Raw genomic sequence first — 16,419 nt, 5'->3', positions numbered from 1 at the left:
AACTATTTGGGCTGAAATTTTCTATGCTGCTTGTCTGTCTGAAACTGAATTATGTATTTATAGTTTTAATTTCAGCCAAACTATTCCACAGTTTCTGAGAACAAGGTTAGGGGGAAATGTTTTGCAACTTAAAAAACAAACAAACACTCTGGTGACCCTTTCTTTCAGAATCTCCAGCAATCCCTTGCTTTCGAACAAGGACTTGACATATGGCAGGGAGTGGCCTTTGTTTTACAGCTGTGCCTTTTTGCCATCCCCGTGAAGAACTGCTCAAATCTGGCCAATCTACAAACTTTTGAAAAATCTCCATTTGTATGGGCTCAGTAGAGACTTAGATTTTAGCAGCTAAAATCTCCAGAGATTCCATCCTCACTGAGCATGCTTTATCCCTTCACAGCTCCTGGTGTTCGCCACACTGCATATGTGCCATTTCTACAGACAACTGGCTATGCTCCATCCCCTCACCACTCGTAGCCATGACTGGACTGCGCCATCCTCACAGAGCCTCTGAGTGTGCTCCCTCCAGCCCAGGTTACTAGGCCAAAACTGGACTTTTGCGCTAATTCCTGTTCCCAGCTGCTTTCAGATGCGGCCAGGCACCAGAACTAAGAGCAGGGTGCCCTCGATGCTCTGTGACCCCTCTCCTCTGCTGGCACCTGGGCAACGGTGGAGGAAGTCAGAGGGGAACAAGGGCTGGACCAGGTGGTGGGGAGAGGGAAAGGAGTAGCTTGGGACTGGTGGGTCAAGGAGACTGGGAGCTAGTGAGGGAAAGGGGGGCTGTGCCCTTTTGAAAGAGCTGCTCTTGACAGGAGCTCTAAGGGAGGGTTTAGGAATAATGAAGCCAGTGGTGCAGGCTCCATACCTCACTGCCTGGTTTCTAGGGCTGGGGATTGTGGGTTCCCAGCTGGAAGGGGTGTGATTTCCAGAAAGCCCAGAGCAGCTCTGAAAACGCGGCCCTCTAGACGTGTCTGAAAGGGGGGCACCAAAGTCACTTGGAAAAACGGGGGTGCAGGATTTGATACAACGCGACTGGGACAGGAGCTGTTACCTTTACTCCTGGGAGGGGTGACGGGGGACCTCTTTGCCGAGGCCAGCAGCTCCCCCGGGCCATGCTCCCTGCAAAGCGAGAGAACCGGGCAGGGAACCACCCGCCCCGTTTGCTGGGGGCTCTGCCTGGGGCTGGCGGGGGGGCCGCTGGGGACCAGCCTTTAAACCCGCGCGGGCCTGGCGAGCTCGGATTTTGGGGCCGGGGCCGGGCTGGTGCTGCAGACCCCGGCGAGGGGGAGCCCGGGGCGGAGCGTGGCAAAAGCTCGGCGCCTGCGAGCCGGGCTGGGCTCGCCGGGCTCGCGGCCAGGCTGCAGAGCTCCCCCCACCCCCGGCTTGGCGAGCGCGCAGGCGCCGGGCTCCCCACTGCCGCAGCGGGCGCCGGCCGGCCTCAGCGCAGCCTCCAGCGAGCTCCGGCCCCGCAGCGAGCCCCGCAACGCCGAGCGAGCCCCGGCCCCGCAGCGAGCCCCGCAGCCTCCAGCCCCGCAGCGCCCAGCCCCGAGCGAGCCCCGCATCCCGGCCATGGCGGCGCCCCGAGCGAGCCGCGACCCCGCAACTCCCGGCCCCCAGCGAGCCCCGGCCCCGCAGCGCCCCGCCCCGAGCGAGCCCCGCACCCCGGCCATGGCGGCGCCCCGCAGCGACAGCGAGAAGCGGAAGCAGATCAGCGTGCGGGGCATTGCGGGGCTGGGCGACGTGGCCGAGGTGCGGAAAAGCTTCAACCGGCACCTGCACTTCACGTTGGTCAAGGACCGCAACGTGGCCACCCCCCGCGACTACTTCTTCGCGCTGGCGCACGCGGTGCGGGACCACCTGGTGGGGCGCTGGATCCGCACCCAGCAGTGCTACTACGAGCGGGACCCCAAGGTAGGGCGGGGGCCTCGGGCGGCAGAGCTGGGGGCGCATTGCGGGGTGGGGGGGACACGGGGCTTTGCAGGGGGATGTCCCGGCGCTGGGGTGCCCAGAGAGCCGAGGGGGCCGGGAGGTGGCAGGCCCTGACTATCTGAACTGTCCCTATAAAATCTGGACATCTGCTCACCCCGCCTGAGCCCCCACAAGCGGGGTGACCCTGCAGCTCTGCTCCCAGTAGCCTGGCTGGGCGGGCGCAGCCTGGGCCGGCGACTGACCCGTCACAGTGACGGGCTGGACAGGCAGGTGTCCAGCCCTGCAGCACTGTCCCCAGTCCGCGGGGCTCCGTGGGGAGACGGTCACTCCTCCGAGACCCAGGGCCCGGATACGGGGTGTCCTGTCCTGCGTTCAGAGACCTTGGCACGCTGCACTCAGTCCAGCTTGACATTTGTGTGAGCAGCGATTCAGATTTGCATATTTTATTCTCCTGGCAGAGGTTTCTGAAGCCCAGAGAGGGCAAACCCAGCACTGCCACTTCCTAGAGGGTCAAGAATCCCTGTTTTAAGAGTGACAGATGTTGGCCAAAGTGCTGCATTTTGCTGGCAGGTTTGGGGCTCGTTACTGCGATCACACAGTAATCTGTTTGGAAAGGGATATTACAGCAATTGCGAAGGAAGCAGAACAAGTACATCTAAGGCCTGCGTTGTTGTAGAATTATATCTCAAAAGAGCTGTCAGGTCATCTAGTCCAGCGGTTCTCAAACTTTAGCAACCTGAGGACCCCCATTTTGATTTTAAAAATTTTGGGGACCCCCAAACTCCCCTGCTCAGCCCCAGGCCTCATCCTCACTCCGCTCCTTCCCCCAAGGCCCCACCCCTTCCCCACCTCTTCCCACCCCCCCGCTCACTCCATCCCTCCTCCCTCCGTCACTTGCTGTCCCCCACCCTCACTCGCTTTCACCAGGCTGGGGCAGGGGGTTGGGGTGCAGGATGGGGTGCGGGGTCTGGCTCTGGGAGGGAGTTTGGGTGCGGGGGGGAGTGCAGGGTCTGGTTTTGGGAGGGGGTGTGGGGTGCGGGAGGGGGTGTGGGGTGCGGGAGGGAGTTTGGGTGCAGGGTCTGGTTCTGGGAGGGAGTTTGGGTGCAGGCTCTGGGCTGGGGCAGGGGGTTGGCTGCAAGGATGTGCCAGCCACTTCCAGGAGTGGCGCAGAGTCATGGCAGGTAGGGAGCCTGCCTTAGCCCTGCTGCGCCGCCGGACTTTTAGTGCCTAAAATCTCCCAGTTTGGCTTCAGTAGCCTCCAGGAGATAGAGGGATGGGGAGGAGTTGATCAGTGGGGCCCGCGGACCCCCCGGAATACCCTCGGGGACCCCAGTTTGAGAAATGCTGATCTAGTCCATCCCCTTGTCAGAGCAGGGTTGTTCCGTGTGTGGCTTCTAGAGCTTTGTCCAGTGTAGCTTTAAATGTGCCAAGTCGTGGGGCTGACCTAGATTCATAAATCTAGTCTGATCCTTATAACAGGAGGCCAGAGAATTTCACCCAGTTCAGCGGGTTGTCTCCTTCATCCTTGTAGGGGGAAACGATGCTTGTTTAGTTCTTTTGGGGAACAGGAAAGAGAGAAAGCGGTACAAGAATGCAGCTGTGAAATGAACCACTCGCCTGCATGTCACAGCAGAACAGCTGTATTACAAAAATCAGGAAATGTAACACTTGTCCGCTCAAATAATCAGCCTGGATTAAAGGCCAGTGCTTCTGTTCATCTCAGTGAGCACTGAAAGGCTTCCATAGGCCAGGTAGGCCTTAGAAAAGTTTGCCGGAATAACTATACCAGCAAAGCCTCCTACTGTAAACAGTTTATGCTGTCAGAAAAGTTCCTTTGCTGTTGTAGTCTATACCAGTTCGGCAAGTGAAATAAGACGTATTGGCAAGAGCACCGTTAAGCGGCTATTACTGTGGCTACGTTAGAGATTTTGCTGGTATAGAAATGTGACACCCTCCGCTCCTCCCAAAAAATCATACTTTAGCCACTGCCTTTGCTCTGCCCACAAAAGTCTCTCATATAGACATGGCTATAGACTGCAGGGGGCATTGGACCAGGTACCGTTGCAGAACCCTGTGTTTGTTTCATGCATAATATACGCCCAGTAGAGATTTAGATGAAGAGCGCATTCCATGTTTTCTGTATTAAAGTACCTTTTCTGTCCCTCATTCAGAAGAGCAAATATGCACCATCCTTCCTCTTAATCCAGGGAGATACAAGGAAGGAGAGAGTGTTTTGCAGGCGATTGACTGCATCACTTGGCACACTCAAAAACTAGGCTGGACAGAGGCTCACTAGGAGGCATACAGGGAAAAGTGTCTGAAGAAAGATTTAAAACATTGCATGGTCATATTTACTCTCAGCTTAGTCAAATCAAGGCATGAAGTGATATGGGAACCTGCAGAAGACTATTAAAATGGAGAACATTAAAGACTCTTCTCTGTGCCTTTTGACACTTTTTATTCCTCTCATCTTGGCCAATGGAAATGGGCGAGTCGGTTTCACTTCTGCTGATAGACAGTTTCTAATCGATTTCACGGTCAGGTTCTCATACTAGCAGAGTGCTGTAATGTTTGAGTGCCAGAACTGCAGAGAAATAGGTATCTGTTTAAAAGAAAATTGTTTCTATTGTAATGAACAAAAATGAATGGAAACACGTCTACAGTTGTAAGCTTTTACGGAATCTCAAATTTAGGTCAAATTTGCCTTGAACGGTGTCGGTTTAACATAGGAATTTGGGGCCAGATTCTCAGCTGCTGTACACGAGCTGAGAACGTGAACCTTGATTCATACATCCTGGTTTTCTTGCAGGACAGTTTCCTAGTGCTGTAAAAGGAATGGTTTGGTTCTATGTCACCCACTTCTTCTTTTAGTTTGATTCACTCACATCCTGATATGAATCCTACAAATGGGCTTTATTTAGCATGCATCACACTGCAAAATATGGCTCTTTTAAAACTAGGATGGTCTCCCCAAACAAGTGCTCCTGCTTAGGCATGTTATACATGCTGGAAAGAATATAATAGCAACCCCATGGCTGTGTACCAGTTGCTTATTTTAAAGGAATGAAACGTATTGAAGTCAGAGTGGGAGGGGACTAACCAATGTTATTGCTTATCCTACTTCCTTAACTTGGTGTTTTCCAAAGAAGAAATGATCCATAGAACGGATGCTGGTCAAATATTTATCCAGTGAGAAAATGGGCTCGGATAAAGCCATTTGCTGCAGACAGACTCATGGAAGCTGAGGGGAACATCTTCCCATTTAACTTTTTGTTATCATGTTTATGTCCCTATCAAATATTAGTTAATATTGTTGCACCGTGCTGATCAGACAAGTCTGGCTGTTTAACCCATAAATCCTCATGGCTCTTGTATTGTTGCAATGATGGTGTAGAAAGACAAGTGATACTTAAAATAATGCCACAGTCTCAAAATGAAGGGTGGTTTGACGTAGCAACTGGATCAATAATTCAAGTTACCCATTCACTGTGTGAAATGAATTGCTGAAACAGAACAGTGGGGTAGATCTTTTTAGGATGAAATTCACCCCATGGCCCTCTATAACCAAAACCACGGCCAATAATTTTTGACACTCCCTGATTTCCAGCCATGACATATTCTCAGCCCTAATCTGCCTTAGCAAGCCAAGTCTCCTGGAACATGTGATTCATTTAAAATTCCAGCCCTCCCCAAGAGACCCCAGAGGGATGCGTGGTGCTGAAAATGGTTGTGGAAAGTTGAGTCCATATTTATTGAGCGTAACCCAGGCACTGCACTTTCCTTTTATTCCCAGACTCTCATAGTGGGTGATCGGCGTGGCACTGATTTATTTCTACACGTCTCAACAGGGGTGATCGTCAGACTAGGAAATAGCTCCTGGCATAGGCCTGATCAAAAGCCCGATGAAGACTCCCATTGACTTTGCATCAGGCCCATGTTGGTGAATACAATTAGGAATCTTAAATGAATGTGACAGGCCCTGTGCGTGGCATTTCAGCTGCGAAAAAGCAGCACTTCACTGTGAAGAACGGTTTTATAAATATACAGCTAGGCCTCCCAGATCACTCGCGTTCTGAGTTAATTGGGGAAACAATCTTATCAGAAAATGGCAGCTGCTGGAGCAAAATCATGCTCTGGGCAGAGATAGGCACAGGGACACTCGGCTGACAAGTTCCTCTCAAGAATCTCTCTGACAAACAAAACGGGGTCCATGTTACGCAACAGGCAGCAGGGCTACAATCCAGGAAAGCCTCCCTATCACGGGAGGGGCTTCACCTTAACTGATTTCAAGGGGGTTAAGCGTGGGTTCACTAGAGCCAGGCAGGAGTTTTTGGATGGAACTTTTTTGGGTCAGAAAATGTCAATCCAATGAAAGCGAAACTTTTTGCGGGAATGTACCAGTTTCAATCCAATTTTGGGGAAAGATTTCTCAGACCTAGGATGGAATTCCTGGTGAAAACCGGAGAGAGAAAGAGAGAGACCCACCCTAGAATAGCCAATAGCCTAATGGTTGGCGCACTTGGACTGGAACCCAGGTCCAGGTCTGGGCTTGCCTGATTCAGACCACGGACTTGAATCTGGGCCTCCCACATCACAGGGGCGTGCTCGCTTTCTTTCTCCAAAAAAACAAACCAAAAAAACCCCCAAAAACAAACAAACAAAAAAACTTCCAAGGGTCTTGTTTTGTCCCAATGCGGAAAAGGGAAAACAATTCCCTCCCCAGCTCTAGTGCTGTCCTGAATCGAGGCGAGCTGAGAATTGCATCTGAGCACAGAGACCTGACGTGAACCTTCTTCACAATGAAGTGTATTGCGTTCGGAGGGACTGCTTGATGGCTGCATGCCTCCTTTTGGGGAGGAACACATGGGGGACATTGCTGGTAGGACGCACTTCAGAAACTGTTCTTCAAAAGGCAAAGCAAGGCACAGCGGAACATGACCTTGGTGCTCGCACGGGGCACGTATGCAGTGTGGGAGTCACTGGTGCTCTCACACCAATAACTAATACAATGAACGATATTTTTATAGCTTTTCCAGCCTGCTCTAAAACAGCCCACACTTGATGGCTTACCAGGGACTGGCTTTATTAACAAGGAGATGAAAACAAAGATCACCAAAATTCATGGCAAATATTCTTCCCAGGCTTGGCAGCTCCTAGGGTGAGATGAGGTCGTGTCACTCCCACCTCTCTCCTATCTGAGTAGGATAATGAGCCAGAGTCAGCAGAACCCACTTAACATTCCCCAGCGGGATCAACATCTGCTAACAAGGGGGGGTGTTTTCTGGCAAAGGATCCGACCCTGCTGCTGCTGGGTATAGGGGAGGACGCAGTCCCTCCGTGTGAAATACAAACCCCGCTCTTTAGATCTGAGGGGCAAGAATAGGGGGACGGTTCCCGTTCCCGGGGTCTGGTGGAGCGTGTCCCTCTCTGCACATTGCTCAGACGTCCTTTTGAGGCAGGATCAGTGCTTGGCTCAAAATCAGAAGAGCTATTGAGAGAGAGAGCACAGATTCAGAAACAAAGATTCATAGATTCCAAGGCCAGAAGGGACTATTGTGACCATCTAACCTGACCTCCTGTATCGCCCAGGCCAGAGACCTGCCCCAGAACAATTCCTAGAGCAGAGCTTTTAGAACAACATCCAGTCTGGATTTAAAACTTCCCAGAGTTGGAGACTCCACCACAGCCCTTTGTAACTTGTTCCAGTGCTAATTGTCCTTGCTGTTAGCACGTCCTGGAGCAAGAGGCGGTATGTCTGTCAATGGACCGGATTGCGTTTTTGCAGTCTTAATTGTGCATTAGCATTAGTTTTTCTTCATACAATATGTACATTTTACCTCCGTATTCAGCCCCCTTTGTGTTGCAAAGTCTCAGCCTGAGAAGTAAAATTAATTTTCTTCCTTCTGTCCTTTTGATGTATTCCACCAGCGTATTTATTACCTGTCTCTGGAATTCTACATGGGCCGCACCCTGCAGAATACAATGGTGAACTTGGGTATGCAGAATGTCTGTGATGAAGCCATTTACCAGGTAAATTTCTCTGGCAAGTCCTGGTTAGAGTTGAGCAAAACTTTTTTGCCAAAATTTGTTTAGAAAGAAAATTGATTTTGACAAAACTAATTTTTTTAAGCCGCGTCTGCTTTCTATGGAAAATTTTGATTTTTTTCCATCAAAAAGCCAAACTCCTGTAAATGAAAGTATTTCCTCCTAGGAGTTGTGGTTTGGTTTTCTCATGTCCCCATTCTCCTAAATGGGTTGTGCTCCCCACCCAGACACATTTCCCATAATGCATGATAGCTAAGGATTCCCATGATGCAACTGCCTGCTATCACCAGGAGGGGAGATCACGGTGCATAGTGGGAAATGTAGTCTGACCAGGGAGCTGAGCCTGGAGAGGAGAATGGGAACATGAGAGGCTTTTCCTACAACTCCCATGAGGCACCACCGCAGCATTTACTAGTAGAAATATTTCAGGTTTTGGTTTTAAAAAGAAAAGAAAAGCTTTGTTTGTCACTGAAAAGTCACTTTTTGTTGAATTTTCTACAGAAAACGATGTGTGTTTTCATTTTTGTCAACATTTCCCCAGAAGAAAGCCCATTTTCCAGCCAGCTCCCTTCCCCATTTTCTCTTAGCGTCAGTTGGGATCCACAGGGTCTGACGAAGCTCTGACTGAAGACAGTGGCAAAACACCAATCCATTTCAGTGATGCAGCTGGATAATGGTTCGGGGCTTGATCTTGCAAGGCATTGAGCACTTTGCACACGACAGTGAAATGTTTAGACATGCTTAACTACAACCACACTCGTATAGTCCCACGTAGAGCTGGTCAAAACCAGTGAAATGTGAATGAAAATGTTCACGACTTTTTTTTTTTAATTGATTTTTCAAAAGTTGGTCAAATCTTTTCAATTTTCAACCAGCTCTATAACTTGTCAGAAAAGTGAAAAACTTCTCATTAAAATGTCGGTACTTTGGGGGGCGGAGGGGAAGTTGGTCAAAGGTCGTTATTCTGATGAAAAAAATAACCAAAAAATTGGAAACAGAAACATTTCAATGAATGCCCGTGCAGTCACCCGCAACAAAACGTTATTCACGTGACTGCAGCTCGGAAGATCAGGGCCTATCATGGCACGTTTAGCATGATGCAATTTCTGTAATAAAAGCTTCTCTTAAGAACTCATGTTTTTGGTCACCCTGGCCTGAAAACCCGGCCTCTTTAGGGTGTCACTTTCTCCCAGGCCTGCTGCCTGGGGGCTCACAAAAGTCACTCTCTGAATCCAGGCTGCCTATATGTCCCCCAGCAGGCCTGGCTTTGAGTCACATGCTCCCATCACATGACCTTGGACTCACTCCCTTCACCTGGGGAGTTTCTAGGGTTGCCAAGCCTCCAGGATTGTCCTTTAGTCTCCAGGAATTAAAGATTAACTTTTAATTAAAGATGCTGTCATGTGATGAAACCTCGAGGAATACATCCAATCAGAATTGGTAACCCTAGCTACACCTGGCACAGGTGAGGCTGAGCCCCAGGACTCTTAAAGGGCCGGCATGCCCTGTGACAATCCCCTTCAAAAGCTTTCTGTCCCTTACGCCAATGTACTAGGCCAGTGTAAATGTATCGCTCCTGTTTAAATGTCCTGCTCCAGGGCTTTTGCCTGGGACCGGGCACCTGTTATTATCTGGGTCACTCTGGGTCTAAAGCCAGACTATCAGCCGCCCAACGGGGGCTCTTGTACTCGTGCAGCCATTGATCAGAGGCAGCTGAGGCCTCTCAGTTACACCAGTGTAACTCCCTGGCCTCAGTGTATTTACTTGTACTTCACACCAGGGGGAGTGAGGGGAGACTCAGGCCCAAGGTTTGAAGCCCCACTGGGAGGCTTTCTGCCGAGTTCGGTGGGTGTTGGAGCCAGCCTGCAGAGCCCAGACACGGCTGCAGCCTGCTCCAGGGCACCAGGCCCAGACCCTCGGTTAGCTCCCATTGATTTCAGTGTCGATCGGAGCCTGAATCCCTCTGGGAATCCGGGCTGTAGAGCCTACGCCATTGTGGCAGCTTGTTACGAAGTGTCTGTGACCCCGGCGTGGTGCGGCCCTGTGCAAAGCATGGCCTCCTTGGGACTGGAAGCATCGTAAGGGAAGGAAAATGGAGCCGTCCCTCCTCTCCCACAGTTGTGCAGTGCTTCTGCAACAGACCCACTTTCCATTTGAAGACTGACTGCTGTACACAGACCCCTGTCAGGGAGGGTCTCGGTTTACTGGGTCCTGCCTCAGCGCAGGGGGCTGGACGAGATGGGCTCTTCTAGCCCCATGTTTCTATGAGTCTGTCATTCCTGTGACTGAATCCCCGCCTGGCTCCACTCCGGCTCCCACCAGCTTCCCTGGAGTTGCCTCTTCCAGAAGAGAACCTGTGTGGAGGGGGAACCGGGCAGGAGTCTGTCAAAACCCAGGGGCAGGCAGGGAAATGCAAACCCATGTGGCTCATCATTGTTTTGTAGCCTCACAAGCGTCCTTGGTGTGTCACGGACCAGGGCAGCGGCGTGACCCTGCCCTCCAGAGCTGACAGCCTAACCAGACAGAACAAACGGAGAATCAGGAATGGAGATGTAACATACACATGTGGCCCACGTCTTATCCGCATCACTGTTCTCTCTCTCTCTCTAATTCCTCCCCCTTGTGCCATCGGTAACCAAAGCAAACGGCTTGTGCAAAGCTCATTAATTTTACAGCATCCTGAAGTTTCCATCTAATCTACCCACGTTTGGTCTAATGTTATTGCTCCCTTGAAAGTACTGTGACTCATGAAAGCTAGTGACTTTGGCAGAGGCCCCAGTATCCCTCTGTCCTTGAAGCAAGTCTGATACACACATACATTTCAAGCTATCATCCAGCTCGTTAAAGATTCAAGAGGCTGGGCTTGGCTTGGGGATATTTTTGTTTCAGAGGTTGTTGATCGTAACAAAGCTTTTGTGATGGAAAACGGTTGCTGCAGGATCCGTCTGCAGTGTGCGATGCGCAGGCTGCTGGTAACACAATACACTGCAATGGGAGGAGGGTCCACAAGGAATAAACTCGAAACCTCTTCATGCAGTAGCTTCCTCTGCTAGTAATAGGGGGCTTAGGCCCCGATCCTGCTCATGGCACATGCACATGGCACTGCACTTTCCCCGAACCGCACTGGGACTCTGCCCACACTGAGGTCATTCCGGGATCAGGGCCTTGTCACATGGGCCCTCAGTCTCCTTTCGCTACCTGGCCTTTGCTCACAACTGCAGCTCAGTAAAGCCCCCTGGAAATTAAGCCCAACAAGCCGAGATAGCGTGACTTGGAGAGGTGTTGAGCAATCCATCCCTGTGCTAGCCCTGCTGAAGGAGGAGACAGTTAGACCGCATCTACACACACAAGTTGCATTGCTGTAACTATTCTGATATGGCTGTTCCTGTACAACCCCTCTAGTGCGGACGCTGTTATACCGGTATAAATGTGCTTCTGGTGGTTAGCTGCATGCCTGTATGGGGTGTAACAGTGTCCACACTAGGGGTTGTACTGGCATAATTATATTGGTTAAAAAAAATAAATCACACCCAAAATTACCTACTTGGACTTGTCCAAAAACCACACGTTAGTAAGTGTCTCTGACCGACGCTAAAGTTCTTCATTGCTGTCACTCCCCGTAAAACGGGCATAATAGTGCAGAGGCTGAATGTTCGTTAATACTTGGCACTTTACTACTTAAAGCAATCTACTGACAATTGCTAATTAATACACATAATGCTCCCCTAAGGAAAGTATTATCATCCCCTTCTTACAGACGGGAAACTGAGGCACAGGGAGTTGGCGTGACTTGCCCAAGGTCAGTGAATAGGTCCCAGGTCCCCTGAGTCCTAGCCTAGTGCTCTAACCACTTCCTCCCTAGGCAGGGCTCTGAGAGCCTTGACTGACAAGTGGTTTACATCTGTGTATTAGATCAGTGAGCTATTTTTGTATTTAAATGGTCACTTAATGGTGCTCCCTGTTTAGAAATAAAAAACAAATTCTGGTCTAAATAAAGTGCAAGACTCGGGAGCTGCTAGGTGGAGTTGCTGTTACATCGGTAATAGGAAAGGCAGGCAGGGCTTTGTGGGGAAATGTGTAATTACGTAATTCTTTCCCTCCCATCCACACCATTTACATCCCTTTAGAGGAAGAAAAGTCTTTTAGGTCAACCAAGGGCTTGTCAACACACACACACAAGTTGTGCTGCTTTAACAATACTGGTGTAGCTAACGTGGCATCAATGCCCTAGTGTGGACACAGTTATACCAGTATAAAAGTGCTTTATAGCAGTGCAGCTATTCCAGTACCGGGAAGGGGAATAAGCTATACCAGTGTAAGGCACCTTTGTGCCAGTATGACTGCCTCCACGCGAGGGATTATTTTGGCAAAATAATCACACCCAGAACTGCTCCTCCATAAGTGGACAGCAAACATGGCAGCCTCATCTTCTGATCCCACTCTGCTCTCGGTAACCAGCTATCCCCAGATTTAAAGTGAATGTAAAGTGGAATTAGAAGAGATGATAGAAAACCAGGATTTCTGTCCTGCGGGAAATTCCAACAGTTCAACATTTGTTTTCATCCCGATTTCAAATATTGAAACTTCTGATGGAATAGAAAGTTCTGGAAAAATCTCAATTCAGAAACATCAGAATGTTTTGTTTCAGGTCCACATTAATCTCTGCACCCCCCTGAGCCTGCTCTGTTACCTCCTGGGAGTTGTAGTTCTGAGTCCTTTTTGCTCCCAGTCTCTCTTGTGGGCCTTGCTCCCCCATTGGACTACATCTCCCATGATGCACTCTGGCAGATGCAGAGATTAATGCAGATCTGAAATGAAGCATTTTGCTTCCATTTTTCCCAATGGAAAATTCTGCCGAAATTGATCTTTTCCCACTGAAAATTTCAACTTTGACAAAACCCCATTTTCTGATGGGAAAAAATCATCTTTGAAGTTTTCAGCCAGCCCTAGGCATTAGTTTTAGTGATGGGAGTGGAGACTTGGCCTTCCTGAGTGGCTGTGGAGAAGGTGGGTGAAGGGGAGATTGATGCTGGGGGTAGGTCAGCGGACAGTTTTGGAAGGTCAGAAGCTGAAGCAGCCATATTTGTTGCTGGCTTTCAGCTGGGAAGTTCTGAGCCAGAACATTGAGGGATATTCCAGCATAGCGGGAATAACTTGCAAGGTCAACCTGTGAACTTGGCGTTAACCATATTCTGGGCTAAGAAACCCCCGAGCCCCAGAATCCTTCGAGGCTCAAGGTACAGTTACTAACCCTGGAAAGAAGGAGCATCCTCAAATCGTTATGCAAATAAGCCAGCAGTGATTGATTGGCTGATTGCCATCCCTTCCCGGATTAGAGGTCTTTGTAGTTTTGGAGGTTGCCAGCCAAGAAGCGTTTGTGGTTTGCTGTAGCTAAGGAAACTTGCAGATCCTAATAAAAATGAGGTTGGAAGTGGGATAGGGTCATTTGTCAGAGGAATTAGCTGGCTGGGGGGGAGAGACGCCTGGGTGTGTTTTTTCTCCCCTTCGGAGGGCTGCAGGGAAGCATGTCTCAGGGCTCGGTGGGGGTGATGCCCTGGCGCTGAAGTTGCTGCTTTCTCAACAGCTGGGTCTGGACTTGGAGGAGCTGGAAGAAATCGAAGAAGATGCTGGCCTGGGTAACGGAGGGCTGGGTCGCCTGGCAGGTAACGCCCTGTTCTTTGTAGTCCCCGTGATACCCTCTGCAAGGCTTGGCCGCCTGGCAGTGTGGCCCCTGCCCTCCCCGATTAGCCCCCCTCTACAAAGGGCAATTAACTGCATTTAACGACTGTGGTTTAGGCACAGCTGCCCAAGCTGGCTTCTGACACGTCTGGGCTAGCACAGGAGGAGGCCCAAGGCCTTGCCTACACTAGCCTCCCCCCCCCCTAAAATTTGCCGTCCTTGCTAACACGGGTGCAGCTCTAGTGTAGACAAGGTGCCAGCATCTGCTGTCATTTTAGCTAGTGTGTCACCTCGGCCTGCTGCAGCGAGGTTACGTGACGTGCTGGGGTCAGTCCACACTAGTGTTGCTGCGGGAGCAGCCATGGGAAGTTGAAAGCTCTGCGTTAGCTCAGGGAGAGCCCGGGACGAGGACTTGGTTTTAACTGGATTATAAAACACTTGACCCCCGCCAGGCCGTGCTCTGGTCCATTTTGGCCACAGCTGTGCTGAACTCACATTGAGACGGGGCTGTTGAACTGTTCTTTGCCCTGGGACTGTCCCCATCGCTGTTCAGCACCCTGCAGCCCTGTGTCAAGACCAGCTCTTGCTGCTCCCATCCACCTTAGAGCTGGTTGTTAGCCACAGAGTCCTGACACACACTTACTAGTGCTGGGGATGCTAGTAAAAGTCACACTTGGTGTCACTTTATAAAGAGTAGCTAGCTAGCCCCAGCCCGCCCCGGGGAGGCATGTCTGGAATCGATATCCCCTTTCTGCATCACGCCCAAGCCTCCAGTCACTGCCCCCACCAGGAGCATGGGAAAATGCCCCCCAGCTCCTAGGCTAGCTTCCAGTTCCACCTCCCTGCTTCCCCTTGGAAGGAGACGGCGGGGCTCAGATAGCCCCTAGCACCCATCTTTGTGGTGAGAGGCAGGAGAGTGGAGCTGGAGCCCAGCCAGACCTGCCTACGGGTATTTGGCAAAGAACCAAAGAAACAATCGTGCATGGGGGGCATAAAAATACCAAGTGGGTTCCCCCAAAACAGCTCCCCCAAATCCATCAATCCCTCCCCCTCCCAGGTGCACACGTGTGTACACACACCCCATCCATTCTCCCAACGAATCCATCAGTTCCCTCCCTCCGCACAAGCTCCTTGGAGAACGGATCAATCTCTGCCCCCCTGCCCTCACAAATGGAGCCCAACGGGGGTCAGATTCTGCAGACACACCCCTCGGAGTGTCACCGTGCTCTCTGATGTCAGGGCGGCTACTCCTTGGGACTGTTGCACAGTCTAATCCAAAGTAGGCTAGAAATTCACAACACCCCCCCCACACACACACGCCTCAGCCCTTTGGTTGTGCACAAGTTTTGAAAAATTCTGAGTCCCAAAAAGGAAAAGCTGCTGGTTGTCTCAGGCCCGTAGCCCCGTGCGAGTCACAGGGCTGAGATGTGGACACGGGCCCAGGTCTCCTAGCTGGGTTTCTGCAAACCTGCTCCTAAGAGGGATCTTTTGCTTTGATGTTTCAGCTTGCTTCCTCGACTCCATGGCGACGCTGGGGCTGGCAGCCTATGGCTACGGGATCCGATACGAATTTGGCATATTTAATCAGAAGATTCTCGATGGCTGGCAGGTCTGTCGGTGGGGCAGTTCAGCATTCGGTTTGTAACGTTCCCTTTGATTGTTCTGACAATCGATCGTGGATGGTATTGTCACGCCTAACGGCCCAATGGAGAGCAGGGCCCCTTCTGTGTGGTGCTCTGCAGACACGTAGGGAGAGGTCGTCCCTGCCCCACAGAACTTGCAGTCTGAATAGACCGAGAGTGGAGAACCGAGGCCCAGGCAGATGAAGTGACTTGTCTGAAGTCACACATGGCATCTGTGGCACAGCTGGGAACGGAGCCCGGATCTCCAGCGTGCCAGTGCAGGGCCGGTCCTTCTGTGTATTGTGACAGACAGCAGCTTACGTTACTGACCCAAATGATTGTGTCATTCATTGTTACTCACGCTAGCCCTGCAAAGCCAGCGCGGTTATGGGAGAAAGGGCTGGATTCTTTGCTGGCATGAGCACCGCAACACGCTGCAGAATCTTGACTGCGGCTGATGGTTCATGAGCAAAGGAAGCGCTTGACGGGCGTTCAGATCGCTGGTGGAGTCTGCGGGGTGACCAGGCGGACAGAGCCCCGTCTTTTTACTCTCAGCTGTGCCCATTGGGCAGACGAATCAAGGAGTTACAACCAACATGGACGCCCATGCTGCTGTCTAGAGTTACTGGCCAGATCCTTAGCTGGTGTGAACGGAACAGCTCCATGTGGTCAGTGGAGTGCACCGATCTGCACCAGTGGGGGATCTAGCCATTAATGGTTAGGGGTTCAGGGAGGTTCGCGTGTCTCTTTTTAAAACTCCTTTTTAAAGCTTGGAGTTTTTTTTTAAAATGTTTTTAAATGCCGATTACAAGAATCTCCTTCTTATCAGAGCCCTAGTTCGGCCATGGCTAGAATAACCGTCTATTGCTGGTATGTTTCAGGTGGAGGAAGCCGATGATTGGCTGCGCTATGGCAACCCCTGGGAAAAAGCCCGCCCTGAGTATATGCTTCCTGTGCATTTCTACGGCCGAGTGGAGCACACTGCGGAGGGCGTGAAGTGGATCGATACTCAGGTATAAAGATCCCCACTCACTGTGGGAATGGTAGTGACGTGCCCAGATGCGACCAGGGAGGGACCCTGGTCTGTCCAGAACTAAGTTTGAAGCTGGGTCTCTCGTTAGAAACGTGATCCCAGCCCCACTCCCAG

General features: G+C 51.0%; 1 protein-coding gene across 2 annotated transcripts in view; it reads left to right on the top strand.

The window, feature by feature from the left end:
• Positions 1 to 1,665: 1,665 nt before the first annotated feature.
• Positions 1,666 to 16,419, top strand: part of PYGB (glycogen phosphorylase B) — a 38,988-nt gene continuing 24,234 nt past the window's right edge. The window contains exons 1-5 of one of the 2 annotated variants that reach the window (XM_024213961.2): positions 1,666 to 1,908; positions 7,855 to 7,956; positions 13,556 to 13,634; positions 15,156 to 15,259; positions 16,154 to 16,285. In XM_024213961.2, coding sequence (XP_024069729.1) covers positions 1,666 to 1,908; positions 7,855 to 7,956; positions 13,556 to 13,634; positions 15,156 to 15,259; positions 16,154 to 16,285 — 660 coding nt within the window. Of the gene's footprint in view, positions 1,909 to 7,854; positions 7,957 to 13,555; positions 13,635 to 15,155; positions 15,288 to 16,153; positions 16,286 to 16,419 lie in introns of those variants that run through there. The other variant, XM_024213963.2, reaches the window with a different exon arrangement.

Source organism: Terrapene carolina, unplaced genomic scaffold, assembly GCF_002925995.2.
Source record: "Terrapene carolina triunguis isolate 2854851 unplaced genomic scaffold, T_m_triunguis-2.0 Scaffold275, whole genome shotgun sequence".
In the NCBI taxonomy this organism is placed as follows: Eukaryota; Metazoa; Chordata; order Testudines; family Emydidae; genus Terrapene; species Terrapene triunguis.
Note: the sequence above shows the minus strand (reverse complement) of the source record. Positions and strands in the feature narration are given on the sequence as shown.